Genomic DNA, 13,012 nt, shown 5'->3' on the forward strand with positions numbered 1-13,012 from the left:
GACCAACAGCAGCTCTAACCATGGTGCAGTTTGTTCCTTCTTAAGTTTTTTTCCCAGGTTCTTCTTACCTGTTGCAGCGTGGCAGCCAAAAGCAAGTGTCCTTGGAGGACTCCTCACCAATAACACATTGCACCCCATCCCTCAAGCCCCATCCCTAAAAGCAATGGTTTCTCATTCAACCCTTTAACCTCTTTAAACACCATCTCCAAAAGGCAAGGACCTAATCCCCTCCACAGTACAAAGGCTGGGCTCACAAACCCACTGATGTTTTTCACGAGCATCATTTTTATGAATGTTCTGATCTTTCAGCATTGAGACACAGATACAAGTCAGGATTAGAGGGATTTTTAAGCCATACCATTGACCATAAAGGAATATTGTTCCTATAGCTGCAATTATGGCTTCAGAGTTCGGTGTCCCAAATACCAGTGCAAGGAAAAGCTGCTTCATACTCCCCTCTTTTGTGTTATAAGAGCACACTTAAACTGTCTTATTCTCAGGATAAATAGCAAAGGAAAGCCCCAGCCCATCACAAAATCACAGAATCATGGAATCTTAGAGTTTGGAAGAGACCTCGAAAGATCATCCAGTCCAACCCCCCTGCCAGAGCAGGATCACCCAGAGCACATCACGCAGGAACGTGTCCAGGAGGGTTTTGAATGTCTCCAGTGAAGGAGACTCCACAATCCTTCTGGGCAGCCTGTCCCAGAGCTCTGTGACTCTCACAGTAAAGAAGTTCTTCCTGGTATTTACATGGAACCTCCTATGTTCCAGTTTGCACCCATTGCCCCTTGTCCTGTCACTGGTCATCACTGAACAAAGCCTGGCTCTGTCCTCCTGACACTCACCCTTAACGTATTTGTAAACATTGATGAGGTCACCCCTCAGTCTCCTCCAAGCTAAAGAGACCCAGCTCCCTCAGCCTTTCCTCATCAGGGAGATGTTCCACTCCCATCAGCCCTGTCAGTTTATGTTCATCAGTTTATATTAATGAGCCAGGCTAGAAAGAGGTAAAGGCAAATATATGGGGGTGGCCCATGGACCAGCATGCAGACACACCATATGATAAAAGGAGATTTGTCTTTTATACTATTTAATAGCCCTGGAAGAAACCTCCCACCCAGCTCCTACTCATCAAATCCTCCTCTTCACCCCTGCCCCCATCCCCCAGCACTCTGTTTCCTGGACCATCAGGAAATGCTTCAAATCCAAACCCTAAAAACTCCTTTCCTGGCAGGTTGCTCCTGTCCACACGCGTGCCAGCAGCCTCGCACGGCAGCCCCGCGCTGCTGCCTCTGCTCACTGCTTCACTTCAAGATTAAAGACCTTTTGGGAAGAAAGGATGTCATTATTAAGGCTTAAACACACACCACCCTTTCAATTAAGATATAAAAGTTAATGAGTGCATGTGCATGCACACGTAGGCTGAGCTGGAAGATGTTGCACTGACTGGGATGCGCTGGAGGAGGAAGGAGGGAGGTGACGTGTTTGGAAAAGAAATGCATCCTTCAGCTGACACAGGTAAACCTGCCCCAGCACCACAGAAACACTGTTTACATTGACGTGTTCTGAGGGAAGGCAGAAAATTATGAAGAAAAGTCTCATCTAATTAAAAAAAACCCAACCAACCAAATAAAACCAACCCCTCCCTGAATTTCTGGTGTTATTTTCTAGGTGCCACATTGTTCACCAGATGGTGTGAGAAAAGTAACAGCACATGGAAAGTCCCTCTTGGAAGAGTGGCAACCAGAGCAGGGGGCATTAGGGGGGGTCCTCAAAACCAGCCCTTCCCCATGGCCTTGCACCTGGTGCCCTGGGAGGGAAGGAGGAGACATGTCCTGCTTTGGAGTCATGGCTGGGAGCACCAGGGTGACAAGGTGGCACCGTCGTTGGGGCCCAACACTCCCAACCATTGGGGGTATGATAGTTCACAGTCTGTGTTGGTCATGAGCTGCTTGCTGCCTGGAGAGGAAGACCCACAACATCCCTGCCAGACCGGCCCTAAAGCACCCATTTAATTAGCAACAGGAGGAGGTTTTTATGGAACCACAAAAGCCTGGTTTCCTCTGGCTGTCTCATGATGGGATTTTCCTGTTTCTCCTAAGGTGTGGGCTTTTATTAAATCTGCAGGAACTTGGAAGTGTCTGAGACTCGTGCCCAGTTGTTAGATTTGTTAGAAGTTGTCCAGCAGGTTCAAAAGAAAGAGTGGGCAACAACTTTCTTCTCATTTCTTTGAAAAATCACATTAAAAATATGAAAAAACAAGGGACCCATCTCTAGAAAGAAAGAAAAACAATTGGAAAAAATAATATTGAAGAATGGTAAATCATAATTTCTGGCCAAACCCCCTTAATTTCTTGTCAAGGATGAAAAGCCTGCAAATGGAAGAGAAAGAAGAGCAGCCTGAGGAGCCTGTGGCCACGCGATGCTGGGGCAGACCTTGCCACCTGCTCGTGCCCAGGTGCAGGGTTGCAGCTGACCACGGTGCCCCACACTAACAGGACCACGGGCAGCCCTCCTCTGCTGTGGCTGTTGAAAGGCTGAAGCATTTGAGACAGGAACTTACAGGCTTGAGCTTTAGACTTCAACAGACAAACCCAAAAAGTCTTTTTTGCACGTCTTGGTTTAGAGGGAGTGAGAAATGAGGCTTGATGTCCACAGGGGTGGCTCCAGGTTATGCTGCCCCTGCCTGCTTTGGCTGCCATGGGGCTGAGCATCAAGGTAGTCAGAACTATTTTGCTGAAAGCCCAGGCCAGAACCAGAGGTGAGAAAACCCAACACCTTGACAACACAAGGTGGCCAAGGTTGGTTTCAGGTCCGTTGTAACCCTGTGGTTACAACCCCAACAAAACGGAGGCAGTGAGGACTCGGTGCCACAGGACACTGTTGGTGCCAACACTGGTCACAGAGATAGACCCAGTCATGCTAGAAACCAGAACTCAACCACCCATGACCAAAACACTCTGCCTGGGTAGATGTGGTGGCTTCAGCCACTGCCCTGCTCTCCTCCCTGCATCCCACCTACACACAGGATCTGGGCACAGCTCCTTGTCCTCTTACAAAGTGATTTCCATTACATGCCAAGGGATTGTGAGCAAGGTTTTGTCAGCATAAATAAGCCAGGGTGGTCTTCAAAATAGAGGATGCTGCTGAACTACCTGAGTTACAGGAGGGAGCTGCCAAACTTGCTCCTTCTCTGACACAGAGTCCTCAGGAGAACAGGGTGTGACTCCAGGAGGTGAATCTTTGGGAGTGACCTCACTAATGCTAACAGGAATACTTCTCAGCAGAGGCTGAGCAGGATTCACATTCTGCCCAGAAGTGCCTACTATGACCAGTACAACCCCACGCAAATAAAAATGAAGTGAGCAACAGCCCCACCAGGATCTTTGCATTTTCATTTTTGCCAATGATCATCCCTTAAGAATAAGGCCGGGCCCCATTAAGGATATATCAAACTTTTCCTGGCCTTGGATAAAGAACTTATTTCCTTCATGACTTACCTTTTAATCCATGCACTGTTTATCCCAATCCTCCAGAAGCCTCCAAAGGATCGGGGCAGCTGCCATACCAGGCTGTATGAATTAATCAATTCCAGGCAAGAAACAGTTTGCTAGATACCCATTTCTTGCTTCTGAACATAACACAGGACTTTCAACATTGCCCACCACCCCGTTTTAGGGCTTTTCAGTCAGTATAAGGAGGCCAGAAGCTGCCTCAGCATCTATTGGACTCCAACTGCTGGAAGATGCCACCTCAAGAAGCCAACTGCAATCTCTGTACAGCAAAGGGCAAGTATTTCACTACATATTTCATTCAAACTGCAAGGCTATTGCCATGTGGCTGGTCTTTAGATCTTATTAGCAGAGAAAGGCTTGGATGAGTGGAATAATTTCTATTCCTTATTGGATGAGCCAGAGAAAGGACAAAGGAAACAGCAGACATTGATGAAGGCCATTCTTCAGCTCTCACAGAAAAGGCAAGAGCAGAACATGATTCTCAGTGCTGAGTACATGAAGGGCTGGAAGTTCCCATTGCAAATCATCCAGACCTGCACCTGCCTTCAAGCCCCAGATCAGTCTGGTTTCAAAATCCAAGCATGTGCTAGTTTCCCTCAATGAGCACCCTGACTTCACTGAACTTCAGTCATCTATCAACTGTAACCATCATCCAGCTGTATTTAGCCCAAGAGATAAAAATTCAGGTAACAAACAAGCTTTCGGAAACTTTGGAAAATACCCTAAAGAGACAAAAAGAATAAAAGGCTTTTTTTTTTTTTTTTTTTTGCCAGGAAGCCAGTTAATCTCATGGTGACCAAAGTTTTTCTACATACACTGTCAATTGAGGGGATTAGACAATTCTCTATGCAATGAGGGAACCACTGCACAAGAAATGAAGACATGAGACATGCTGAATTTCCATCTTTCAGCACAGACAAAAATGCAAAAGCTAGTTCTGGCTGCAAACATGTTGCAACTTTCCCTTCCATTTTACTCCTGCTGGCAATTAAGTTTTCAAATGGACACCAAAATGCATGAGGAACACTTCATTTCATTAACTGTTCCCCAAACCAGCCTCATGTGTTTTTGTTGCTTGTTTAGGACTTGTTTTTAAAAACAGAGTAGGTCAACTGCACATCAAAGAATAAAAGAATATATATATATAGTTGAAGTAGTTTGTTTCCAGAGTGAAGAGATTAAGGCTTGTTAAACCTCTAGTTCAAAAGACAACCAAAAATTTGCAGTTTTTTAGGAGAAGCTGCCAGAGCTGTGCCCTGTGAACAGCCAGCTGCCAGGAGACCCCTCACCATGCTCTCCAGATGCAGAAGTACAGAGATGCATGATGAAGAACCCACATCAATTTGTTCAGGACATGCAAATTATTTTAAATTACTTTTCTGTTTTCTTAGCAAGCCTACATTTGTGACCTGGAGAAACCTACTCCATCCTGACAGGGCTCCTAGTTAGAAGTCCACAAGAACAGTCTGTGCTGCAGGTGTGAGCCCTACCTGGAGAGACCTAAGCACCTTTTCCTCCATGAGTCTGAAGAGCTACAGAGGAAAAGCTCAGCGCAGGTTGTCTGGCTGCAAACCCAAACCTTCCCTTCCAAATCCAAGGTGTCACTTGTGTCTCCTTCCCATGAATAAAAATGGTTGGGATCATTCACAAACAACTTCCCAAACAACAGTCAATCAATCCACCGGCTCCAAAGATCTCACTCCTTCTCTTAAGGGCAGCAGGTGAATATTTTTCACAAAAACAAGGTTCCACTGAGTAATCAATAAAAAAATTATAAAGAAAGCATTTAAGGTTTGCAGCTATTTTATTTACAAGTATACATTTAACACAAAGAAACACTGATATCCAAGCCTAGTTAATAGTAGTGTAACAATATGCATCTTTTTGATGATTATTCTAACCAACAAACTACACTGAAAAATTAATGCCAGTAAAATTCTTGGTCATAATATTAAGAAATACAATATATAAATTGAAAATATGATTGCTTAAAATTTGAAAATGGAAGTGAAGCCATTTGCACAGGAGTCAGAGTTTAACATAATCTGAAGGGAAAGGCTCCAAACCAACTGTTTATCTTTCAGGTTAACAGAAGAAAAAAATAAAAATAAAAAAAAAAAGAAGCATAGTTTATCCTTAAAGATAATGGGCAGTTTTGCTTCTTCAGGTAGAATGTATTCCCAGTGTTTTCAGGTTTTGCAGTGGAATTACATTACTGAGCATGAAGACTTCCCTTGTGAAGCTGCCCCATCGATTTTTTCTGCCTCCAAAATTATCCTCTTAAAAACATCAACGGCAGTCTGCAGAGAGAGATTACAAGGTTAGTGGGTGAGCAGAAAATGCCCACTTCCTGACAAAATAATAATAATAATAAAGTGTTGGCGGTTTTACTGGCGACACCAACACACAAATAAATGCAGGTCCAACACTTACTCTAAATCCAAGAGGAAAAATACAGTAATTTCAGAATAACATGAACCTCTTCTCTACAGCAATCCTGCAGGGAGGGCAAGTGTAAACGGCACCACACACCAGAGCTAATCCCCGTAGTTCAGCTTTATTTTAAATAGGAAGCTTGCATGGAGTGACTGACAGCATTGAAGATTTTTGCTGTGCTGCTCCAGAGAACAAACCCATTTGTTTCTTCTACGTAATATTTAAGATTCCAAGTCATTACAAAAGGCAGTAGAATTTTCAGCTCTGAACAGTGACTTCACACAGCCCAGTATGAGGGTTATTTTACTATTCTTGACTTTCTCATCTTACAGTGTTAGACACAGTACAAGAACACAAAGGAAAACGTGAGCCAAACGACCCACTGCCTGACATTAATCAATATCCTTCAATAAACTCCTTCTGAGAGAGAGAAAGGGGGTTTACATTTTAAACAGCTTTAACCATTTAAACTGCAGGACAGCCACTGCTAAGATGGCCAGGCTCACACAGACACCCTGGCTTAACGCAGGGAACATACAGAGGCCTCTGCAAAACTGCACCACATACACACCAGGGATCCCCTCACTGCTTCAGAGGGAAGGCAGTGAGTGAGCTCAGGGCAGGAAGCCCCTGTTCTGCTGTCAACTCTGCCAAGTCTCCACACTGAGCACAAAGCAGCCTGGTGAAAAAGGCTCTTCCCTACCCAAGCTCCAGGTGATGAAACAGCACAACGGCTCTGAACAGGGATAATTCCCTCAACACACACATGCTAGGGAGCCCAAGTTAAAAACCTTGGGATGAAAAGACATGATTTCCCATGAAAATAAGTTTAACTGAAGCAGAGACACTGAGAAAGGATGTCAGACCACTTGAATGATTCAGGACGTTTTATGGAAGAATATAATTAAGTGTAATTTGGTTTTTGCTGGGGTTTTGATTGCTTATTTTTAGGAATAGTGAAAGAGAAAAGAAAGGTGTCTGGGACAGCATCACAAATACTACTTGTACCAAATACCTTACACTGTTAACCTGGTATTTTCAGGGTTCACTCAGTTCTAAGGGTTTCAAAATTGTACACTAGCCTCCATCAAAAAGTGCAGAAACTACAACATGTAGCATCCAAGATTGCCTAGAAGTAATTTAAGAAGAGTAAATCCACACCAGTCAAGGACAATTCTAAAGCACTTCTCTACAGTATTTTCAAGCTGCAGATTCACCATATGATCAGTACTTGAGCATGTGAATCTTCAACTTGGAAATGGTCTTCTGATCATCTCAGACATGCCATTTTATCTACCCTCTAGCCATCTGTTTAATGAATTCCAAGCATACACTCTTTATAAAGGAAAGTATATTCATTATATACAAGCAGCCACATTAGGAAAGAGGATAAAAAGGGGGTTTTGCTGGTTTTAACCAGCAGGCAGAAGAGCACCCTGTGATTTATGACTGTGTGTTCTGACCTGACAGATGTTTTTCCACCTCTGCAAGGTGTAATTCTTAACTGGATCACTTCCAAATTAATCTCATTATCTGAAGTAGCCCCACAACAATCCTAAAGCAATCTTAACAAGATTAGACTGAATTTTTAAGTTTCCCACACTTGTACAGTTTGTGCACAGTACTTTTAAAATACCTGAAAATAGAGTATTTCTCCATTTAATGGAGTTTCCCTGCAATTCCAACAGAATCTGACAGAAACAGCTCATTAGTCCTGTAATGATACAACACATTTCCTGGGCAAATGAGACTCTAAAAGAATCACAGTCAAGACTGCATTTGTTATCAAACTGGTTCCACTAATGAAGAGTTCCCCATAATGAGAACTTGATGACATACTGATTTACAAATATGCTGCACCCATGTTTTCTTACTTAGAACTGAAATTTTCAATGGTTTCATTTTAATGCACAAGTTTTACCTCTGCTTCAAAGCACCCATTAAAAAACCTTCACAACTTCTGTCAACCAAGAAGCTGCACATTCTCTGTCAAAGACATGATGTTTGACACACTAAGATGTAGGAGTTCACAGAGCTTGTTAATTCATTTCACAGAAAAGATGTATTCACTGAGAAGATTTAATCACTTTCCTACAGTTAACACTTAGGAATTTGTAATTCAGCCCAAACATGCTGAAGGATTTTAGAATGAGCTTTTAAGCAATGCAAGAAGCTGTGTGTTTGTGACCAGAAATAAAGAATGCAGACAGACTTTATATGCATCTGCCTCCATATGGTTCAATTACAGAATGTGGGTCACACCTAGCCTACAGAAAGCCATCTGGCTTTCTTCTGCCTTTCTCCCCTGAGGAAACAAAATAGATGTCAGCCTGGGCAACATATGCTACCCAGAGAGCTCAGCACCATGCAAGAGACACCACAGGCTCAACTGCTTCTGTACATGTGTCCCATGGTGTGAGCTGGACAGCTCGGGAGGTACAATTCCCTCTGCACCAGCAGGGAGTTGGGAACACGCTGTGGGGAGCCAGCACAGGAAGGTACAAACACTCAACCCCAGCCCACGGCCTCCGGAGTCAGACAGCCCCTTGGTATGTTGTGTTTTTCAACTATGCAACTGTTTTATTATTTTTAAGAGGAAATTCTCAACTGCTCATGCTACTAGTTTATCTTGGCACAGAACTGGACAAGGGAACTGGAACAATAGTCAGGTAAAGGAAGAGAGGGTTTTCCCCCCACATCCTTTGCCAGTCCAAACACACTTTTTCAGGTAAACATGTCAGGCCCCTGGAGAAGGGCTGAGATCCAAAACCACTTTGAAGCACTTACTGAGCACTACATCTCCTAAACTTGAAGATGAAGTTGCTCTTAAAAAAGAAGCAATGCCTCAGCAACTGCTTTTTAAGAGAGCTCTGTTTTGGCAAGAAGTACATTTTTTGCTACTTCCTTGATCCTTCTAAAACAAGTTTATGTAATGAATTTTGCATAACTGAATGAACACAATTTGGCTGCTTGTTACTTCCTAAATTCTTCCAGTAGAAGCTGGCTCCCAGCTTCAAGTAGGTTTAAGACCAATTTTAATTCTGGTTGCATTTCAAACCATTACCACTTTATTGTGCTGGGACTAAGATGAAGCACTATACTATAGCTTAGGTGAAACAAAGTAGGGAATTCCATGGTGAAGGCTCAAAGCTCCTGAAGTCAGCCAAAGCAGTTCAACATACCTGGTAATAATTAAGCAGCTTGAGAAGGTATGACAATAACAGCCCACCAGTAATCTAAATGATGTCTGTTCCATTAAGTCTCTGAATTGCCTTCTCAAAAGCCCAGGGATTTCCCTAGGTGACTTATGTGTTCCTGACATGCAGGCTCCTCCAGAAGCTCTACCAGGTCACCCCTTGTCTGCAGGAGCTGATACAGAGCCTCAAACATACCTGACCTTGAGAACCCATGCCAGCCACTACCATTGATGGTCACTGCAGCTTTGATCTTTGCCTCTCCCACTTTCCACCTACTCCAAGTCATTCAAGTTCTGGAACTTTTGGTAACTCTTAACAGAATACACCTAGTCTGTTGAAGTTAATCTACAGAACTATTTTAGTTGCCCAATATAATACAGCTATGCTCACAGGACTCTCACAGATGCTCCAAAAAGGAATATTATCTTTTTGCCACAGTAGGAAGGGAGAAGAGTCAATGCTTTCCATCCTTGTGTAGGGGGAAAGGAGCTTTTGCTATCAGAACCTGTTACAGGGAATATATTATCTGGTTTCAGTAGTTCCCTGAAAAGAGGTGTTACAAAGGATAGACCACCTACTTATGAAGTTTGGTCTAACCCTTGTAGCAAGAAGATGTACTCTCCTTGCTGCTGAGAAGATCATTATGTACCAAAACAATTTCAGAACAGCATACTAGAAATTGTCATACTTCTGCTCCACATCCACCAAATTCCAATGGCTAGGTTTCAGAGAGAAAAGACTAACAGACTTCCCCCCAGTCAGGAAGGTTTCACCTCTCTGCTGAAGTTCTTAAGCTCTAGATTCCCAATCCAGCCCAGCTCATCCCTTTAAGCTTCAAATTAGCTTTCTGAGAAGCCAACAGAATCAGCAGCAGCTTTGGAAAGCATTTAGACTTAATCTTGATAGGCAAGTTACATTTGCTGTACCAAGCCAATACAGGTTGATGATCTGGATGAGCCTTCAAAGCAAGAAGTGCTGCCAGACTTTTCTCCAGTAATGTTGACTTAATAAGGTGAACATTCAGTACCAGGACAATGACAACATGCCTTGTTACTAAGTTGAAAAGAAACCCTTTCCCTGCCCCCCAAACCAAAGATAGCGTCAAAGTAAGAGACCATACCCTGTCTTGATAGAGGTCTATAGATCAGCTGTTTTGATCCTGTCAAATTAGGATTTGGAGGAAGAAAACACAGGAGTTCAGAAGTGCTCCTGGTCTAACTCATAGAAAGGGATACAATGTCTGATGTCTTCAGTTCCCCCTACTGTCTCACAGCTCTGGACTCCACACTTTCTCAAAGCTCAATCTCCCAGCTTTTCAAAGGTGAGCTTTCCTCCACAGTGGTTTGCTAGAAGACTAAGGCAGCTGCTCCAGTTCTGGGCTGCTTCACACTTCCTTCTGTACCTCCCAAGCCTCCAAAGGAAGCACACCAGAAAGCCTGAAAGATGGTCACATGCTGTGGGCACCCATCTCAGAAGTGACATATGATCTCCCAAACTTCTGAAGCCAGACAAATTTACCAGGTGTATTATGTATCTGCAAGGCATGATGGAGGAATTCTGTCCAAGCACCTGTTTCTAACAACCTGTGTCTAAATCCAGAGGGACAGAATTTACAGCGACCTATCATCACTGTTCTGAAGGATCCAGCTGAAAGGAAGACCTTGGACAGACACCTTTGCCAGGAATAATGAACAACTTCTGATTTGCCGTGGTATTTGTACAGGACTGTTCATGTTGACTGTTTCACAATACAATTGCCATTCTGAATTCCCTGAAAACTACAAAGTTTGCTATATACCTTTCATCTGGCAGCATAACTTAATATGGACACTCTGAGGGTAAGGAACAGACACAAACACATGGCAGTCAATGAGACCTCATTAGTGCAGCAGTTTAATATCCAAGACATGCCAAGCATCATAGAAGGCTTGTATGCTTTTTTTCATAAATATATCCAACTTTTTTTTTTTCTTAAACTAAGAACAATACAAACTTCAGAAAAGTTATCAGCAAGATGTTCTGCTAGATATGAATTGCTACTGCTACACATTGTGACCATATGCCAAAAGAAAGTGTCCAGAAATAGCTTTGCCTAATCCAGAAGTATTAAGTCTTTTAAAATAAAGGGTGTGGGAATCAGATGCTTTTAACTGATTTATTCTTGACATTGTCAATTCAGTTTCCTTGGGTATGCAATTTGAAGCTCTGCAGCAGTACAGAGAAGATATTGAGAAATTTCATGCTTTCACCATACCCAGTTTTGACAATGTTTATCAAGTCTTAGCCAAAAAGAGAAGTACTGATAAACTAACTCCAAGTGTTTAATATCTGGAGAAAAAAAAACCAAGTGGTTCTTCCAGGGAAAAATCCAACTTTACTCAAGTAATGTGTAGAATTGTTGACAACAGACATTAGACAAAACCTTTTTTGCTTTTGGGGACGGAGGAGAGGGAAAGGAAGGCTCCTTGAACAAGTCCTGTCCTAGCAATAGGACTTCCCTCCCTTCTGATTGTGCTGATGTTATCAAGGAGGCCAAGGATGTGATAAGCTAGGCTAAATATGAAACAATGTAAGCCACTTCTTCTGCATAAAGACTCAATTGTTTAAAACTACCCTTACAATGTCCTTCTGATCTGGTATGTCTGTATTTTCAAAAAGCAAAAGTTTTGATGCTCAATACCCATAGGGAAAAAAATAGCAAGGAAAAAGAAAACAGAGAGAATAAAGGCACCTCCCCTTCAACCTGCAGCAGTTATCATTACTTCAAGCCCAAACTAGAAGGCTCTTGTAGCTTAGACACCTTAAGTGTCAAATCATTTAGAAATTATGATTAACAGCCCCAGGAACAAACTGAAATACCAGAACACACTTAGGAGACTTTCTAAAGCAAGTTATCACAACCAAGATGACAATATTATTCAACATGTAATTAAACACTTCATTTCTGTGAAAGGAAACCAGCAAGTGTAAGTTTTTGCGGGCTATATTGTGTCAGACTGTGCAACTTCACTCCAGCTGTATCACAGCAGTGTCTGACAGCCTCTGCTGTATTCTAACATCTTTCAGTTTCCTTCTACCTGCCCCCCCATGAAAACAATTATTCCCCACGTTAGAGAGACAGAGCCTTGCCCAGATCCTTAAAACACGAAGTTCATCCCCTTACACCAACTCACTCCTCTGCAACCGCAGTGACCTCCTATTTGAGGTAACTGCAGCAGATCAGACCTTGTTCCACCCACCACGTGGATTCGAGATTGTCACAAAGTGTTCTGCTATGTTCAGTGAAGCTTAGCTCTCAGTTCTTTGCTTCCTCCTTCCATTTACAGTTGCATGGAAAAACTTGTACACACAAACCTGAATGCAGACAGACATTTTGTTTCCAACCATCTACACAAAATACCTGCAGAGCACATGCCAATATTTTAGCTTCCTTTATTAAGTGAAACTGAGTCATTCCATGGCATTGCTAATTGAATAAAGTGAATTTTAAATCTATTACCTGATTTTCTTTAGCAGAAGATTCCAAGAAAGCTGCATTCCAGGATTCTGCTAAAGCTTTCCCTTCTTCATAGCTGATCACCCTGACCAAAGGAAAAAAAAGTATGTTTCTTTATAACTTGCAAAAGAATTGGAATTTGATACATCAGGAAAGACTTCAGAGTACTGAAGCACATAAATGCATGTAATAGGAATGTTCTGTGAAGTCTGATCTACAGCATTTGCTTTGGGCTGCTGTCAAATAGTCTACTGGGCCAGCTAAAACTTTTATGTGACCCAGAAAAGCAGCTGTCCCAAACTATTGCTTTGTTTTAACAATCTGGAACATCATCTGGTATTTTACAGTCGTGAAGAATACACTTC

At 42.6% G+C, this 13,012-nt stretch overlaps 1 protein-coding gene across 3 annotated transcripts in view; it reads right to left on the bottom strand.

Annotated features, from left to right (window-relative positions):
• Positions 1-5,303: 5,303 nt before the first annotated feature.
• The window catches only part of RHEB (Ras homolog, mTORC1 binding), a 40,514-nt gene continuing 32,805 nt past the window's right edge, over positions 5,304-13,012 (bottom strand). For all 3 annotated transcript variants that reach the window (XM_051612824.1, XM_051612825.1, XM_051612822.1), the window contains 2 exons: positions 12,651-12,732; positions 5,304-5,818 (listed from right to left, as the gene is read on the bottom strand). In XM_051612824.1, coding sequence (XP_051468784.1) covers positions 5,726-5,818; positions 12,651-12,732 — 175 coding nt within the window. In that variant the 3' untranslated portion in view covers positions 5,304-5,725. The remainder of the gene's footprint in view (positions 5,819-12,650; positions 12,733-13,012) is intronic.

This window comes from Apus apus, chromosome 2 (genome assembly GCF_020740795.1).
Source record: "Apus apus isolate bApuApu2 chromosome 2, bApuApu2.pri.cur, whole genome shotgun sequence".
NCBI lineage: Eukaryota > Metazoa > Chordata > Aves > Apodiformes > Apodidae > Apus > Apus apus.